General features: G+C 39.3%; 1 protein-coding gene across 1 annotated transcript in view; it reads right to left on the bottom strand.

The window, feature by feature from the left end:
- Positions 1 to 4733: 4733 nt before the first annotated feature.
- Positions 4734 to 20212, bottom strand: part of WDR43 (WD repeat domain 43) — a 48776-nt gene continuing 33297 nt past the window's right edge. Inside the window, exons 12-18 of the mRNA XM_028099511.1 lie at positions 14264 to 14350; positions 13444 to 13475; positions 11944 to 12007; positions 9380 to 9493; positions 8785 to 8854; positions 6474 to 6523; positions 4734 to 6369 (exon numbers count right to left, since the gene is read on the bottom strand). Of these exons, the coding sequence (XP_027955312.1) occupies positions 6175 to 6369; positions 6474 to 6523; positions 8785 to 8854; positions 9380 to 9493; positions 11944 to 12007; positions 13444 to 13475; positions 14264 to 14350 (612 nt within the window). The 3' untranslated portion in view covers positions 4734 to 6174. The remainder of the gene's footprint in view (positions 6370 to 6473; positions 6524 to 8784; positions 8855 to 9379; positions 9494 to 11943; positions 12008 to 13443; positions 13476 to 14263; positions 14351 to 20212) is intronic.

Here is a 20212-nt window from a genome sequence, read left to right as displayed (position 1 = left end):
AACAGCACTGCTGTTACTCTCCTGCACAGACCAAAAAAAGAAGAAATTAAGTAGATTTATCATTGCCATGCTGCAGCGTGGGCCCAGAACTGAAGCTTCTGGCCCTAAATTGGGTCCCTCCACAGCACACCGACTGTATTCGTGTTTGCCCTCTTTCATTTCCTAGACCTGATCCTATGATGAATTTCACCAATGGACTTTGCCAGTTGCACAACAATGTAAATGTAATGAATGCCACAGAACCATACGCTTAAAACTCGGTTAAAATGGTGCATTTTAGGTATATTTTACCACAATCAAAGAAAAGGGGAGAAGCCAGATTTTGCTAGCTTAACTATAATAAACAAGGTCAAAGTTGGGCTGAAAATAGCAAGTTTATTTTTTAGGTGTAACCGTATGGTGACAGTATCCGTGGTCAGGAGAAAGCTGTCCCCTCAAATGATTAGAATACCCTAACCAGCTGCCCTAAGTGGGTGTCTGAGGAGACCCCAAACACCAGCATTCCAACCACAGCGACTGTCCTGTTAAAAGGAGAAGGATCAGTCTGAAGCGAGAGGACCCAGAGCAACATACAGGGAAGCCAAGATCCCAACCCCTTCGATACAGACTCCTCACGGCCCGTAACACCAGCTAATAAGACCATCCAATTCATCTCTCTTATTCCAATTCCACACTCTGGTTCAAAGACAGTCTTCCAGCTATAAAGCCAGTTTACTCTGTGGCTTCCCTGTGCAGAAAGAAGACATGTCACCACCCAACATCAACACTCTGCTCCACTTGAGAAGTAGACTTCCTCACTGTAAATACCACCCAAATACCAATTTTTCTTAGAAGCCTCGTTAATGATTTCACTCTGTGAAAATGCAGCGACTCTAAGGACAAAGATAGAACTAGGTTTCTGAACCTGCGAAGCTTTGGCCCAGTTTCAGAGCATCGTGACCACACCAAGCCAGCTAGGGTAGTAGCCAAATGGCCTCAGACTTCAGGGATTGCACTGCCAGGCCATCATGCCCCTTCCCCTCTTTCTAACTAGAAAACACACTGTGGTGGGGCTGAGAGTAGAACCGAAAGCTTTCATACCTACTTACTTCTTCAGGAAATCCTTTATTTAACTTCAGCAGCCAGTAAGTAGAGTTCTTTCCTCCCCCTTTGAGCCATTATTACCTGCAAACAATATGCCAGGCAATTTTTAAAGTGGTGATTTTCAACTTTTGGGTTTCTTTTGTTTTTTTAAGATTTTGTGAGACAATATCCAAACTGTGGAAAGAGCCAAGATGTCCATCGACAGATGAACGGGTAAAGATGTGGTATATATACACAATGGAGTATTATGCAGCCATCAAAGGGAATGAGATCTTGCCATTTGCAATGACGTGGATGGAACTGGAGGGTGTTATGCTGAGTGAAATAAGTCAGTCAGGAAAGACATGTATCATATGACCTCACTGATATGAGGAATTCTTAATCTCAGGAAACAAACTGAGGGTTGCTGGAGTGGTGGGGGGTGGGAGGGATGGGGTGGCTGGGTGATAGACATTGGGGAGGGTATGTGCTATGGCGAGCGCTGTGAATTGTGCAAGACTGTTGAATCACAGATCTGTACTTCTGAAACAAATAATGCAATATATATTAAGGAAAAAAAAGAAGAAGATAGCAGGAGGGGAAGAATGAAGGGGGGGAAATCGGAGGGGGAGACGAACCATGAGAGACGATGGACTCTGAAAAACAAACTGAGGGGGTGGGAGGATGGGTTAGCCTGGTGATGGTATTAAAGGGGGTACGTTCTGCGTGGAGCACTGGGTGTTATGCACAACGAATCATGGAACACTATATCCAAAATTAATGATGTAATGTATGGTGATTAACATAATAAAAAATGTTTAAAAAAAGATTTTGTGAGAGAGCACAAGCAGGGAGAGGTGCGGGCAGAGGGAGGGGCAGGCTCCCCACTGAGCAAGGAACCCGATGTAGGACTCCATCCCAGGACCCTGGGATCATGACCTGAGCCAAAGGCAGACGCTTAACCGACTGAGCCACCCAGGTACCTCAACTTTTGGGTTTTTCATTTGACGTTCCTCACCTCCTCAAGTGCATTTATAATTGCTCTGTTCCTCTCAGAACAACCTTCCTTTTAAAAATCATCCACATATTTATGACAATCCATCAGGGTACTGCCAAGTACAACCCATTTGCTTTTCTCACAGCAAGTCAGCCAGCACTGTGCAGAAGAGTGAACCCTACCTATCCGGTGCCTCTGCCAGACTGTGTTTCCTGTCTGAATGATGCTTGCTCATCTGTCCACACTCCTGTGACCTCTCGTTCTGCACCTTCCGATCCAGTATACAATTTGGACACATAATGGGTCAGCACAAGGGACAGTGCTAAGCGGCCATAAAGGTGAAGACAACATTGGGTTAAAGAAACAAAATGTATGCCTGAGTTGCCTTCAAAGAAGGGATCAACAAACGGTCATACAAAGGGCAGACATCATAACCTCACTGCGGCCTGGGAGGACTCACCAGGAACATCACTTAAGAGTTGAAAGAAATCAGGGCTAAAAGTTGTCATGAATTCAGATTTGAAGACAATGAAGAGTTACACATTAATCCTTCCTACGTTACGGACACTCTCTTGGATGGGTCCCTTGGGGTTTCTCTTCTCTTACTCCGATGCTGGAGCACCAGGCCTGGGTGCTCTTCCTATGTGCATTCACTCCATGGGAAGCTCATCCAGTCTTGTGGCTTTACTGTCACCTACATGTCAATACCAAATCTCTGCCTCCCTTTCGACCTTTCCCCAAGTCAGCTGGGTATGTATTCACATTCCTAATTAGGTATCTGTAATTCAACATGTCTGAAACCCAATTCCTGATCTACTTTTCTAAAACCTGCTCCACCCACAGCATCATCCAGGTGCTCTAGGGAAAAAACACCTGGGAGTCTTCCCTGACTTCTCTGTCTCCCTCATAAGAAATCCATTAGCTCTAACTTTAAAACAACCCAGAAACCAACCAAACTCCATGACCACCACCCTGGCCTAAATCACCGTCATCTCTCATTTGGATTACTGCAAAAGCATCCTACTGGCTTCTGCCTGTTAGGATGCAGTCCTTCAATTTCTCAACATAGCACCAGGGTGATACAAAATTCTCAACACAGAAGTCAAGAGCACAGAGCACACCTCTGCTCAAACACTGCAACAGTGTTTCACTGAGAGCATGACCAGTCCTTACAGTGGCCTGAAAGGCCTTATGCAACCTGACTGTTCATTATCTCTCCGCTAACCTCTTGATGCACTCTCCCTTTCTCCCTCCTTTCCAGTCTCACTGACATCTCTCTATAACACAATCACAGGCATGTGCTAACCACAGGGCCTTTGCTCAGTTTCCTCGCTCAGAACACTTTTCCCCAGATACCCACTTGCTAACTCCCCCACCCCTCCTAGTTTATGGTAAGTCTCGCCTTCTCAATAAACCCTAACCTGATCGTGTATTTAATTCTGCAACCTACACCCCCCCACCCAGACTCCCCATTTCCTTACACCACTTTTTCTCCCCAGAAGTTACCACCCTCTAACATACTACATAGAATTTACTTACTCTTGATACAGTGTTTTTTGCCTAGATCGCTCTGGTAGAACGTCAGCTCCTCAGGACAGAATTCAGTGATGTATACCAACCACCCACACAATCCCTGGCACAGAGTTGGCAATCAATAAATATTTGTTAGATGAACGTACGTACAATGCTGAGTTAACTTCCACAGGAAAGAGCCTTATATAGCATCGATATACCCAGTGTTCTCACTACCAAGATCCTGTTTCTGACCCTCAAACACCCCTCTGTACTAAAACTTCAAAAGTCCCAAACCTAAAAGCTGGACATCTACTTATGTCAAAACATACTTATACTCTACATTCATCTATACCCAAAGAACTACTTTTACAAATTAATCTCAAATATCAGTACCTATTTAGTATTCTTGCCAAAAAACATTTAAGCCAGAATCTAACCATAAGGAAACAGACAAATCCAGATTATAAAACATTCTCTAACACAGCTTATGTGGAATCATTCAAACATCAAAATCATGAAACACACACACACAAGGGAGAATTCTGGATTAATAGAGCAATCACACACACACACAAACAAATATAGAGCAACAACAATCAAATAGAATGTGTAATCCTTGATGATGATGGAAGGTTAACTTTCCAAAATCAAAGGTTGGGAAGAAAATTATCTCAGAAAAGATGACCTTACCCACAGAAAATGTTGTTGCCTGGATTAGGAACGGAACAACATAGTGAAAAATACCCTGAAACCAGAAATGTCTTTGGGACAAGCCTAATTAAGCCCTGGATTTGTCTAACCCCCAAAATAATGAGTAAGCAATCGCTACACACCATAGGCCTCGACTCCTTCAGGGAGAGTCACGTGCAGGGAAAGGAGACTCAAAGACCACAAAGCAGGACCCAGTGGATGAGCACCTCCATCCTGGCGATGCCGCTGCAGCCTCCGGCTGTGGAAGCATCACCCAGCCAAGCGGGGCTGCATCTAAATTCAAAGTTCGTGGTTCTTTCACTTCATTACAAATTCTAGGTTTTCCAACGAACCCAGAGAGCGTGCTTACCTTTTAATGCTAGTGGAGTTAAGATCACTTTCTTGAAACGTGCACACAAGCCCAAACGTGGCTGTGTTCCTCTACATATACCACAAGACAAGCACCGGGTAAAGATGAATATTTATTCACTTTACAAAGAGAATGGTATTAAATTGCCATAAACAGTTCCATTTATAGACAAATATAACTGTACATTACACCAGTAGCGGCTCAAACTTGTTTTCCCAAGATGCTTGTGTGGCTCCAGCTCTATGAGTTGAGCACAGAAATCTGTTCTGCCATTAAAGTTAAAAAGTCCCTCAGAGATAATGGTTTTGTGTTTTACATATTCACAGGTGGTAAAAATAAACCCATCTCCCCAGCCCTCCCTTAGAGTTGAGCTTCCATCTGCATTGTTCCCTAGAGAGCACTACACAAATACTGGCTCATTCTTTTAATTTAAAAAAAAAAAAAAATTACTGATAATTTGAAAAGGCTTTTGTAGCACACCAAAATACTTATTTATACATACATAAAAAATCTTGAGTCAGATTTATTATTTTAAAGGTAAACAGATACCCTAACACTGCCAAGAGTGGGTAATGAAAAGGAAGGAAAACATTAAATTACTGAATTATAAAAATATTTTCTTTGGAAAAAAATTCCAACAAGGTTATCATTAATATCTAAAACCAAAGAGAAAAAATAAACAGTTGTTCTTTGATCCATTAGTAATTTAAATAAAAATGAAAACCTCTTCAAAAGCAGCTATAACTGAATTTTTTAAAAAGTTGCAGATAATGAGTACTTCTAAATCTATACACTGATGATTCTTTACAGGCAACTTGCAGTCGAGAAAAATCCTATTTAATATGGCTAATTCTTTAGTTTTTTTAATTACCATAATTTTTTGTTTTAAAAAAATATTCCACATGACAGCTTAAAAAATAAGTGGCTGTTTGGGGGAAGCACTCCAAATACTCAACCTGACTCAAATCAGACCACCACCATTAATAGACAAGCTAGGGATACTGATACTTAAAAGTTTTTAAATCCCAACTGTTTTCACTCCGAATCTTTAGTTATCCCTTCATATTTTATGAAAATGTACCAAATTAAAAATTGTTTTCACTAGTGCCGCTTTGTATCTGGATCTGATGAAAGATACCAACCTGAGATAAGAGCTGACTCCTTCACAAAAGTCCAGTTTTTGAAACCCTACATGGGAAATGTCTGTGTCCTCACTTATGTCAATTCTTGCTATAACCAACCATACTGGGATATTATATTATAAAAATATACCATATATTGGACACTCATGTCAGTACATTGCAGAAAAGGTGTCTATTTGCTGTGTAAAGTTTATTAACATTTGAAGGAAACACTCTTATATACACAGTGAAGTCTGGGGTGCTCAGGACAGCGAGACGGCATGGGAACCACCACGAGGAATCTGGAAATGTGCAACGGTCCTTGGCGCCTGTCCCAGAGACAACCCTTCCCAGGAGAACTCGGCAGCACTGGGGAAGGCGCACCGGAGGTGACAGCTCCATCGGCTTGTTCTCCGTCCTCATTCTTCTTCACTTTCATTTTCGGGATCTAAGTCGGAATCTCCATTTAATTCTTTCTCACTGGCGACATCCCTGTCCTCCTCCCCATTCTCTTCATCCTTTTCTTCAGCATCTTCCTCCTCCTCTTCGTTCTCTTCATCAACATCCTCGTCTTTTTCACTTTCTTTCTCTTCCTCATCTTCATCCCAGTTATCCTGGTGGAAAGAGATGCAGCACAGAAAGCCTTCATGAAGGCCTTGTTCACACAGAGCGCAAGGGTGTAAAGGCAGATTTAGGCACCAGGAAACAAGGTACTCACATCAGAGTCCTTCTCTGCAATTTCGTCATCTGACTCCTCTTCAGAAGATTCTACGAGGGGAAAAACGCAGGCCTTAAGTTGGTGATCAACAAGCAGAGGGCAGAGCCCTAACAAGAGTCAGATTCCTGAATTTACTTTTAGAAATACTGCATTCAGCTACCATCCATCTAAGTAGTAACATTAATCTTCCTATCTGCATAAAAGTCCATCTATCAAGATCTCACTGAGTAGGACAAAGTACCAAAACCCTAACACAATCCATCTTAAAAAACTAAGCCATGGATGCGGAGAAAAGGAAACCCTCATGGTACTGTTGGTAGAAACGTAAATTGGTGCAGTCATTATCGAAAACAGTATGGAGGCTCCCTAAGAAATTAAAAACTAAAAATAAAGCTACCAGATGATCCACCAATTCCACTGCTGGGTATATGTCAAAGGAAACGAAATCAGGATCTAAGAGATTCCTGCACCCCCATGTTCACTGCAGCATTATTTACAACAACCAAGATATGGGAACAACCTAAGAGTCCATCGATGGCCTGGATGGATGGTTAAAGAAAATGTGATATACATTCAGCCACTGAATTCCATTTAGCTATTAAAAAAAAGGAAACCCTCCCATTTGTGACAACATGGATGGGCCAGGAGGGCACTGTACCAGGTGCAGTAAGTCTGACAGAGAACGGTAAATACTGTATGATCTTACTTAGATGTGCAATCTAAAACACCAAACCAATAGACACAGAGAAAGACTGGTGGTTGCCAGAGGTGTGGAGGGTGGGGGAAATGAGTGAAAATCAAAAGGTACAAACTTCCAATTATAAGAGAAGTCAGTCCTGGGAATATAACGTACAGCATGGTGTCCACACTTAACAATATCGTACTGTATATCTGAAAGCTGTTAGGAGAGTAAAAAGTTCTCAGCATAAGAAATTAACTGCAACTATGTGTGGTGATAGATGTTAATTAAACATATAATGGTGATCATTTCACAACATATACATAGATCATCAGATCATTATGTTGTACACCTAAAAAAAATATGTTATATGTAATTATATCTCAGTAAAACTGGAAAAGAATAAAGTCTAAGTAATTAATTCAGGTATGCTTTTATGTCCTTCAGCTATGTTTTATTATTTTCTCTATAAAGGTTTTATTTCATTTTTTAGATACATATCTAGGTACTTCCTAATTTTGACTGCTGCGGTGAATGAAATCTTTTTTCCTAATACATTTTCTGACTGGGAAATACATTAGTAGACATACAATACATTGCTGAGACAACCATGCAATTGATTCCTTTCTGCTCATCTGGGTAAACTTGCTTACCTCCCTATCTCATTAATGATGGTATAAACTGTAGATTCTGCTGCATTTTCTAAGTTGAGAAGGGTAACAACTGCCAGCCAAGTCCAATGTTCTAGAATTCACTTTTTTCATACAATACTAGGCAAGATATCCAGAAGCAATAAAAGGTACATTATTGTCTAGTTCCTGACTTTATGGGAATGCTTCTCAACTTTGTCTGATAGAGATTAGGGAAATTCCTTTAAATTCGTAGGTTGCTCAGATTATCAATAATGAGATGGAAGACTGAATTTTACTCAATTCTTTTTCTCCATCTATTAATATATATTGTTCCCTATTAATCTGTTAATGTAACTATATTAAATAGATTTCTTGATGCTAAATCGCCTTACAATCTTTAAATAAATTCTACTTGGTAATGACATATTATCTTAAGTACTTCTGTAATCAATTTGCTACTCAAGATATTTAAAGACTTCTAAAATGTTTTAACTCTCCTTACCTGGTTTTGACTCACAAAATGCCTGAATTGTTATATATGACAAAAATGACTTGTTCCTTGAAAGACTGATAAAATTCACCTATAAAAACAATGTGCCTGGCATCCTTGAGCAAAGGTTTTGATTAAATCAATTCAAGGCCACTGGCTTAGTCAAGGTTTCTATTTCTATTTCTAAGTCACTTTTGTCATTCATGTTTCCTAGGAAATCACCTCTTCTCATCTACGGTTTTAATGGCCAGCATGGAAGCTTGTTCACGTGCTTTCCTACACCTAACTTTATCTTCCATGCCTAGTGCCCTCTCTCGTTTTACCATACAGTATTTGCACCTTTTCTTTTCTATCGGATGTTTTTGCCACAGGCTTGCCCATTTTATTAGAAAATATGGTGTGCCATAGTATGACCTTACTCACAGTCATGTTCTACAAAATAAGGTGACAGAACTCAATGTTAAAAAATGAATGTTCCAATTCTAGATCTACAGGACCCTCAAGCCTTACCTTCCTCATACACCAATTTTGCCTTTTGTGCAGGACAAGTCATTGCCTTTGTTTTTTCTGACGCTGTAACCTGAAAGATAATCAAGTATTATTCTGAAGTAGAGTAAAGGTTATCTCAAGTACAGCAGCCACCACCACACTCCACCTTCCCCAACGGTAAACTTGCCCTCAACCAGTATGATGGATGACCTCAATACAATGCAGATCAATACAGGGCAAAAAACAAACTTGTTAAATACAAGAATAAAGAATTACTCTGTAAAAGTTGAAAACCTTTTTAGGTGATCAGAACTTGCTTCTGTGCCAAAACTGTAACTGTATAAATACCCTGTAACTTGCTGTTCCTAGTAGCACAACCATCCTAACTATATTAACAACTGACATAGGACAGTGAGAACCTTTGAGGAAAAGCAGAATCCGGCACAAGTAAGTTTACCTACTGTCAAATACATAAGATTCCCAAAGTTAAAGACTGGATCCTGATTTATCAATTTCTTGCTGAAACATGGGGCTTTCAATGTTCAGGTAAATGATCCTTTTCCTCTCTACTCCTATCACATCTAAAGTTTAGCACAAAACAATCTGATTTACTCACTTGAGTGATTAGAAGAATAAGCTTTCCATGCAGGTGGGACAGTTTCTGAAAAGTTTTTACTCTGCTTTCCATTAACTGGTATAGTGTTCCCAGCTGGGGTACCAGATCAGGCAACTAGGGGGGAAAAAAGATTATCGTATTCATACTGTCATGACAAAGTATAGATAACAAACAGACAAATCACGCTCAGAAACACCCAAGTTTCTGCACCATAAGCATCTGCTTACACCTCCCGTGGCGGTGGCTGCTTGGGACATAGCCTAGCAACATCGCAAATTTTCACAGGCTGGCCTTTCATGTCCTAATGGCAAAAAATAGCGCGTTTTTTAAAATAATGATACAGGGGGATGCCTGGGTGGCTCAGTCGGTTAAGTGTCTGACTCTTGATCTCAGGTCAGGTCTTTGATCTCGGGTGGTGAGTTCAAGCCCCGAGATGGGCTCCACGCTGAGTGTGGAGCCTACTAAAAAAAATAAATTAAAAAATAATTTAAAAATAAAAATATTGAGAGGTCAATATAACTGAAACATTAAATAAAAAATACCCCCACCACGTATCTCCAGGCTAAAGAGGGCTTTCCTCTGAAACTTACTCTTTGATGATATCACATTATCTATACCATAAGCAAGCTAAAGGAAGCTTTTCATAGCTTCCAGAGACAACACAACAGAGCGATAGAGTACAAAGCTGACCTTACGGTATTTCAAACATACTCCCCGTTAAAGAATCCTCTGAACCGTGCTTAAGGAATTAAAGCATGAAATTTGTCCCTCCAGGGGAACAAAAAAAAAGAACCCCACTCTTTGCCCTTTAATTAGCCTTTACTTGCCCTCCTCTCACTGACGATTTAGCCTAAGAGTTTCATTCAAATGTTAAACTTTAAACAGCAGACACAAAAATGAGTAAAACAAAGTTGAACATGATCACATTCCAGTGGCCACGATCTCTTTTTTCATCTGTCCCTATTCCCACAATAAGCTCCAGAACAGGGAGATCAGGGTATCTTGTCCATTCCTTAAGCCTCATGCCTAGCACAGTCCCTCAGCTCAGAGAAGGTAAGGACACCTGATGAGGAGGAGGAAGCAAAGGAACGGTGGAAGGAAAAGCACTGTTTTGTGAGGACAGAATTCCCGTAGGCAGGGGAGCCCTCACCACACCGTGCTTCTCTGGTCTGTTTTGCCATGACTGTGACCGTCACACAACTACTACTCCAGCAGCTCACCCTTGGCTCCAGAAGGGATTTCTCTACAAGGCCTCCTAGGGCTCTTTTCACTTCTAAGCAAATGAACGAGGTTCTCAAATAAGTGCTGTCCTGTTCACCCCAAGTCCGGATGCTCGTGGGACTCTTCCTGTGCCCACCACCCACCACTCCACCACTCCACTCACCACTGCCTCAACTGATCCCAAGATTCCGCAAGCGGGGAAACCCCACAGCCATTCTTACTGTTTCTTAACCTCCCCCCATTCTAACATCCTGGCAGAATTCTCCCCAGACACATAAAGAACAAACTCCTGGCTTCAAAGCAAGTTATCCACTTGTTTTCCCTATTTCAAACTACTGAGAGCAAAAGGAGCCTGAGACAGAACAAGGGACAGTGACCAGGCGGAGTTGGGTGAAACTGTGTTAAGAAAGAAGAGCAATTAAGAACTTTCTTCAACTATCCACTATAACCTATTAAGAAAATCTATTATAAGGTGCTAGGTATTAAAATTAAAGAAAAAGAAAAAAGTGAATTGTATAATTTTATTTCCAGAAACTTAAAATATAACTGATTTGGGGCGCCTAGATGGCTCAGTCGGTTAAGCAGCTGCCTTCAGCTCAGGCCATGATCCCAGGGTCCTGGGATCTAGCCCCACGTCGGGCTCCCTCCTCAGCGGAGAGCCTGCTTCTCCCTCTCCCTCTGCCTGCCACTCTGCCTACTTGCGCTAGCGATCTGTCAAATAAATAAATAAAATCTTGAAAAATATATATACACACACATACATATAACTGACTTAATAAGCAAAGAACCCAATTCATATTATGAAATGTATATAAATATGTGTATTATAAAACTGTGTTTTCTGGTAATGATTAAAACTTGTTGTTTCCTCCCTTCCATTTGTAACAGATAACCAAGACCTGACAGCAGTCCCACAAAATGACAGCTATTAAATATTTAACTTCATTTTTATCACAAACTATCTTCTATTGTCCTGGGACAAGGTAGAACAATGGAGAGATACATACATTGTAAAAATAATTTTGCTAAACAGGTTATATATATATATATATATATACACACAAAAAATCTAAAGGCTAATTTATCAGTATTTTACTTTTCTCCTTTCTGTATTTCTCAAAGTTCTCTATAGAACATATATTACTTTTAAAAATCCAGGGCAAAGAAAAGGCCAATTTACAAAAGGCAACAACGATGACATTATTACAATGCACCTGGGGTAAAATAAAATCTTTAAAAGCAGGTTGAAGGGCAGGTGGAGGGATGACGGTTTCATTAACGTATCAGTTTATAATCCTCATCAAAGCCAAACTATTCAGCAACTACAATAGCTGAAGACTTACTGTGGATAGATAGGATGCATGGACCGTTAACACACATTTTAGCCACTGAACCATTAAAACAGCACTGAAAAAAAGAAAAATCCAAGTAAACGAATATTCACGAATTCAAAATTAAATACAATGGAGTTATAAAAAACTCAGGCCAAGTAAAGATCTATAAATTGTGCCCTGTGAAAAACAACACTACTAAATAAACCACTGTTTATTTGATGACTTTGATGATCTTCTCATCCCTTCATGAGTCTGAGATCTGTGAAACAGACTTATCTCTTGGGAAGGAGAGGAGAATAACATGGACTGAACAGGACAAAACTCTCTTCCTCTAAAACAATTCAAGAATAAAACCCATGCTTTACTTCGTAATTAACTGATACCAAGGCAGTAAACTGGGCTTAACTGACTTCGCATTTTTACGCCCACCATCTACTCACCATCAGGTACAAACAGCGTAAGATTTCTATGCCACATTAAAAGGCAAATATAGACCAAAAATGTGTAAAAGCTGGGCCTAATCAATGAATTCTTTGACCTTTCTTTGTGAACTCCAAACACAAACGAAGTCTATCAGGGGAAAAAAACTTAAAAAGAAAAGGGGTGCCTGGGTGGCCCACAGTTGGTTAAGCGGCTGCCTTCGGCTCAGGTCATGATCTCAGGGTCCTGGGTTCAAGTCCCACATCGGGCTCCTTGATCAACGGGGAGCCTGCTTCTCCCTCTTCCCCTCCCTGCCACTCGTGCTCTCTCTCTCAAATGCATAAATAAAATCTTTTATTTTTATTTTTATTTTTTTTTTAAGAAAAGACAAATTACAGGGGCACCTGGGTGGCTCAGTTGGTTAAGCATCTGCCTTTGGCTCAGGTCATAATCCCAGGGTCCTGGGATCGCCCCCACACTGGGCTCCCTGCCCAGCAGGGGGTCTGCTTCTCCCTCTCCCTGACACCACCCTGCCCTGCTCATGCTCTCTCGTTATCCTCTCAAATAATTAACATCTTAAAAAAGAAAAAAACTATATACTGTAGTACTGATAATATTAAACTGTCAGCTTAGGATCTTTGAGATACCAACTCCCTATTTGAATACTTAATCATCAAATTATTAACAAAAAAGACCCACAAAATTCAGTCCTATAAAATACTTCCTTATAGTGTCTTAGCTACCAGAGGTTGGGGCAGTTCTACAAAAGGCAATTTTACATCTGATTAGAGGACGAAAACATTACTAAGACTAATTCATTACATGACCTGATAATGAAGCTGGAAAAACTACACAGGAGTTTCCTAAAAGAAAGGAAAAAAAACTGTACTAAAATCTTAGGAATAAGAGTCACTGAACTTACAGTAAGTGGGAAGAGCAGTATCTGACCCTTACAGACACAGTCTTACCACTTAAAGAGTGTGGAGCTGCTGACTATGTAATTTCATGCTGTCAGAAACTGCTGTTTTTAAGAATCACTTCTAAAATATTGATAAAATCAAAGCAATTTAAGTTGCCTAAATATCTTACCTATTAGGATGTCCCTGCAATCTCTTTGTAAGCTGAGGGAGAGAAAGAGTATTAGCAACCGCTCTTCAGAGGCAGCTCATGTGCACCAATTCCCACGATACAAAGAAAATACAGAAAAGACTATTAAGGGGACACCTGGGGGGCTCAGTTGGTTAAGCACCCGATTCTTGATTTCAGCATAGGTCATTATCTCAGGGTCCTCAGGGTCATCAAATCAAGCCCCAAATTGGGGCTCTGCGCTGGGTGGAGAACCCCGCTTAAGATTCTCTCTCTCCCTCTCCCTCTGCCCCTCCCACCAAAAAAGACTTAGGAAATCACTACTCCTAAAGGATTCCTAAATTTCCTAATTCCTAAATGTTCAACCAGTATGACATAATCTAGGAACACATTCCCACAGTAAAAGTAATTACCTGACAAAAATCTGGCCACAATTTATATGAATGAAAATTCAGAAGAGACAAACCCAGGGACAGAAAATAATCTGTGGTTGCCAGAAACTGGGGGTAAGGGAGAATGGGGAATGGCTAACTGGTATATGATTTTTTTTTTTTTTTGGCATGACAACTGCACAACCTGTGAATATACAAAAAAATACTGAATTATACGTACTAAATAAGAATGTATTTTATGGTACGTGAATTATATCTCAATAAAAAAATACATTAAAAAATGTGGACTAGGTAAATTTTGTTTGAGTAGATCTATTATCTACTCTAAATACCCTGCTTGCTTACATACTGTAGTTCCATTTCTCTAAACACTAGATTTTCTCTTTAACTCATAGTGTTAGGACCTTAAAACGAAAAAAGTACTCAGTTACCTCTTGTAACAATGGAATAACAGCATGCAGGGGCATCCTTAATACAGTCCTCTTAATTAGGTTTAAATTCCTAGTTTGAAGTACTTTCTGTGAGAAAATAAAAGAAACATGAAGATAAGCATATGCAGAAGCTAAGGACACTACAGGAAAAACAGTAAAAATGATTTTTTTTTATATTTAAAATCAATTTAGTCAACATGAAACTGTATTAGTTTCAGGGGGAGAATTCAGCGATTCAGCAGTTGCATATAACACCCGGTGCTCATTCCATCAAGTGCCCTCCTTAATGCCCATCACCCAATTACCTCATCCCCCTTCCGACCTCCCCTCCAGAAACCCCAATTTGTTTCCCATAATTAAGCGTCTCTTATGGTTTGCCTCCCTGTTTTTACCTTATTTTATTATCCTTCCCTCCCCCTTAAGTTTTGTTTCTTAAATTCCGTATAGGAGTGAAATCATATGGTATTTGTCTTTCTCTGATTTATTTCACTTAGCATAATACCCTCTAGCTCCATCCACATCACTGCAAATGGCAAGATTTCATTCTTTTTAACAGTTGAGTAATATTACCGCGTGTGTGTGCACGTGTGTGCGTGTGTATCTCACAACTTTATCCATTCAATCAATGGACATTTGGACTCTTTTATATTTTGGCTATTGTGGATATTCCTGCTAAAAACATTGGGGTGCCCCTTCAAATCACTATGTTTGTATACTCTGGACAAATACCTAGTAGTGCAATTGCTGGGTCATAGGATGGTTCTATTTTTAACTGAGGAACCTCCATACTGTTCTCCAGAGTGGCTGTACCAGCTTGCATTCCCACCAACAGTGCAAGAGGGTTCCCCTTTCTCCGCATCCTCACCAACATCTGTTGTCTCCTGACTTAATTTTAGCCATTCTGACAGGTGTGAGATGGTATCTCATTGTGGTTTTGATTTGTATTTCCCTGATGCTGAGTGATGGTGAGCATTTTTTCAAGTGTCTGTTTTAAAAACAAAACAATAAACTACCAACAATTTTAGTGAATGAAGGTTGGAGGGACTGACTGGAGAATGTTAATGTCTTTGGCTATCAGGGAAGTATAATCTTCAGGAATCAGGACATTTACTTTGATAAATGGGTTTCTTACCTACAGATTCTAAAATTTATGAACAAATTTTTATATAAAGCAGAACACCTCTACTCACTTAAATAGACATATGCCACTTTAGAGAAGCTGTCAAACCATCATTTTATGAAATCAGAGATATACCCACATAAGGAGCAATACACACTAAAACCACACTACGCAACAAACCTTTTAAAACTGTCAACTTTTTGGGGTGCCTGGGTGGCTCAGTTGGTTAAGCGACTGCCTTCACCTCAGGTCATGACCCCAGGGTCCTGGGATCGAGCCCGGCATCGGGCTCCCTGCTCGGCAGGGAGTCTGCTTCTCCCTCTGACCCTCACCCTGCTTGTGTTCCCTCTCTTGCTGTCTCTTTCTCTATCAATTAAATAAATAAATAAAATCTTTAAAAAAAAATAAAAAAATAAAATTGTCAACTTTTTGATAAAATTTTAAACCAATCAAAAGATCATATCTAATGAGTGCCTGAGTCAAAATCCTGGGAGGGTCCATCAACTGGAGAAACCCAGTCTCCACAGCAGGGTACAGAAAAGGAGAGAGCGATTAGTCCTCATCCTGGCAGGCCTTTCAATGTCTCCAAATCTCAGAGGCTTCTTCCATAGGAAAGGATGGGAACTACAAGGCTTTTCAGGTCTCAAAATCTTGATTCCCCCCTTCCTCTTGAATACTTCTATGTATTTATTCTTTCCAAAGGGCTTAACTCCCAGAGGAACTTCCCTGATGATGGGTGCATGCTGTTTTGGTGGTGGTTGGTACTATAAAGATATAAAGAGCAGAAGTACCAAAGGGGAAAATATAAAAAATCGGTTTACAGCTTATTTTAACAGTATCCTTTCAGAATGCCCTATGAATTTTATTTGCTTATAAAAGTATCTTTACACCAAGTCCTTCTAAAAAAAATCCATCAAGAACTATATAAAAACTACCACAGGCATAATGGCATAGTTTCTCATGCAAAAGAAAACTCTTTATACACAATCACTGAAGAAGTGAGGGGTGGACTGTCCTTATTCAATAGTCCAAATTAACCTAAATTTATATTTTCAAATACAAGATTCAAAGCAAAACATGTTGATTAGAACTTCCACAATAATTCAGAAGGTGTGTGATGATACTAAACATTCCTCAAATCACATTTATTATAACTATCAGTTACCCCAAAGTTCCAACAATGCACAGGTTAGAGGAAATAATCTGTCTGAACTAGTCTACAAATTACTGTTTGAGAGAAGACATGCTCTTGTTGAGGTCCTCCATTTTCACAGCATGTCCACCAAACCGTCAGGTTTCACTGTCCTAACTGGCCAAGTACGGTAGTAGCCCTTCAGGTCAAGGAATACTAACTTGAACCTGCTGTTGCACATTATTTATACCAAGCTTAGTTAAAAAAACAATGTAGGAATGAGGGTTTGAAATTCCCCAGTGCTCTAAATGTAAAGTGATCATATAACTTGTCTAAACTGGGACACTTGTAACAACGAAAGAAGTCACTTAATTATTATACGGAGGTAAGAGGTATAAACCAGAACTGTCAAAGGCAAACAAGAGTATCTGCGGCCTAGGGCACTTGAGTGGAGTTGGTTAAGGGTCCAACTCTGGATTTTGGCTCAGGTCATGGTCTCACAGGGTTGTGAGATCGAGCCCCGCGAGCATTGGCTCTGCACTGGATGGGAAGCCTCCTTAAGATTCTCTCTGCCTTCCCTCTGCCCCTCCCCATCTTCCCTCCCTCTCTCTTAAAAAAAAAAAAAAAAAGAGAGACAGAGAGAACCTATGGCCTAGCTATTTAGAAGTTAAATCAAACTGTAGGGCAGAAGAGTTTTTTAACAAGCTCTCAAGTAATTCTTATGCCAACTAACAACAGGCTCTATGGTAATTTTCAAATTTAAAATAAGCAAGTAAAAGTTAAGTTATCCCAAAACAAAGTGAAGTGTTAAATGGATACAGAAGTTAGCATTAACTTCCACTGAAAATATATTTAAAGAAACAACCCTATAAACCACAGTTGTAATTAGCAAGAAGATATTGAAGGTTTTTCTTTTGCAAGTCTACTACACTATAAATGAAGAATTAACAGTGCACACTTAATACACTATTTAATCAGGTTGACATAAACATTTACCCATGAAACAAACACTGTGATAAACACTCCATCACCCTCAAGTCTCCCTGGGTCCCTTAACTCTATCCCTCCACCCCCATTCTCAGACAACCATTGAACTCTATTATTGGTCTGCATTTCCTAGAATGTTTATGCAAATAGAATCATACAGAGCATGTACTCTTTCTGGCTTCTTTCTCACAGCGTAAGTTTTAGATTCATCCATGTTGTTGATGTATCAATAATACATTCCTTCCACTGCTAGATAAAGAATTTGTTTATCCATTCATATGATGAGGGACATATTGGTTCTCTCCAGGGTCCGGCTATTAAAAAAATAAAGTTGCTATGACCATTCATGTATCAGTCTTTTTATGAACATGTTTTTGACTCTGCAGGTAAATACCTAGCAGTAGAATGGCTGGGTCTTCAAGTAGATGAACCCTTAACTTTTAAGAAATTGCCAAGTTGTTTTCCGTTGTACCATTTTATATTCCCACCAGCAAGATTTGAGATTCCAACTGCACCACATTCTCACCAACAGATGGAACTGTCTTTTAAATTTTAATCAATCCATAATGGGTATGTAGTGTTAGCTCATTGCCATTTTAATTTGCATTTGTGATGATCAATGATGTATAATACCCTTACATGCACTTATTGGCCGTTTGAATTCTTTTGGAAGTATCTATTCCCACCTTTACCAATTGCTTTTTGAATTTCATTCTTAAGAGTTTTTTCTATTTTCTGGACACGAATCCTTTGTCTGATGTAGGAATTGCCAATATTCTCCCCCCTGCAGCTTGCCTTTCCACTCTCTTAACAGTATCATTTCTTTTTCTTTTTTTTTAAGTAATAAGAATGTATTGAGAATTCCTGGGATGGTGCTTATCACCTCCCAACCTGGAAGGAGGAACCAACACTGTAATAATCACTTAGAAGTCACAAACCCTGCCATTTCAGAAAGAACAAAAGATTTCAACTTTCATTAAGTCCAAATGACCACTTTTTTCCTGTGGTGTGTAATGCTTTTTGTGATGCCAAGATTTCATCCGCTAACGTTTGCATAGACTTTATCCTGTTTTCTTCTAGAAGTCTGTAGGTTTGGGTTTTACATATCTATTTTGGGTCAACTTTTGTGAAGTAAGAGCTGAGATGCATTTTTTTCCATATGGATATGTCATTGGTTCACGACCAACTGCTGGAAAGATTTTACTGTCTCCATTAACTCAACTAAGTACCTTTACTAAAAAACAACTGTGTGTGATCTATTACTGGACTATTTTGATTCCTTAATCTATATTTATTTTTCACTAATATCAAACTACTTTGATTACCGTAACTTTACCTTGAAATTGAGTACGCTAAGTCCTCCAATTTTACCTGGAGATGCTACTGAAATTTAATTGGGAATGCGCTGAATACACAGATAAATAAGGGGGGAATTCCTCATTTTAGCAGTATTGAATCTTTCAACCCATAAAGGTCGTTTACATCACTTTATACTCAGATCTTGGTTAATTTCTCTCGATTTTTGTGATTTTTGATATAGAGGGAGAGGCATCTTTTATAAATTTATCCTAACTTTTAGGTACTACTGTAAATGGCACATACAAAAATTATTTAAATAAATTTTTAAAAATCTTAAAAATATCCGTCTTCTGTGGGTGCCATGAATTACATAAATGACTAGGCTTCTCTTCTCTTCTCTCGTAAGCTGTTTTCTCTAGAGTCAAATCTCCACCTTCCTAAAGCCACAAATTTAATGTTAAGTTTTCTATGGTAGGGATTCTTATCCTCACTTCTAGTTGTATGATGTATCTCTGCCAATGCTTGCTTACTTCTTTCTTTCTTACTGTCCTCCTACTATATTTCATGTATCCTCATAAGGTAATTTTTGGGAATGGGGAAGACTATTTTTAGGAGAAAAAAAAATTTTTTTTTTTACTTGTCTCTTTTTTTTTTGTAAGAGAGTACAGAATGTGAGTGCATCATCTCCCAGGTAATATACTATGGGGAAACCTCCATACTTTTTTTTCTTTTTTAGGTTATTTTAAGCCCTTCACTATAACTTTTACAGGTCTTTTCCAGCACACAATTTTCCAGGATTCTAGTTTCCAATTACTTCTAGTGAAATACAATGTATCACCTAAAGAGCCGTAATAACAAAAAAGTCTTATGTGTACAATCCTTTACAATTTAAGAAGTGCTTCCATAAAGATCATTTCATTTGTTCTTCCAACAACTCTGTGACACCTGATAAAAGGACACACTGTCACCTTTGAAGTGCCATAAGATTTTAACCTGAATCTCTACAAGCTTCTAGATCCAACTACCAGTGTACAGGATATATGCTAAAGGAACATGTTAAATGATACCATTTTTAGATTAAATGACCCAACAAAATGGGAGTTTTGCGGGAGGCAAAATCCAGAATGTGAGAATCTCTATAGGGCAAATAACTTAGCTTCTCCAAAACATTAACTGCAAGAGACAGAAGACAGATCTCTCCCCAGTACTATGTGGACTTTATGAGGATTCTGTTTTAAAGAAAGCAAACATAAAAAAACTTAAGTTTATGAAACAATCAGGGAAATGTAAACATGCTAGCAGGTATTTGACGATATTGAGGAATTAGTTTACTTTTTTAGGTGTGATAATGGATTGTGGTTGTTTTCAAAAAGGAGTTGTTATTGTCAGGGTTGAAGAGGGATGTATTTAT

The sequence above is a fragment of the Eumetopias jubatus genome, unplaced genomic scaffold, assembly GCF_037043125.1.
Source record: "Eumetopias jubatus isolate StellerSeaLion01/CBP00866 unplaced genomic scaffold, mEumJub1_p1.0 scaffold_9, whole genome shotgun sequence".
Classification (NCBI taxonomy): Eukaryota; Metazoa; Chordata; class Mammalia; order Carnivora; family Otariidae; genus Eumetopias; species Eumetopias jubatus.
Note: the sequence above shows the minus strand (reverse complement) of the source record. Positions and strands in the feature narration are given on the sequence as shown.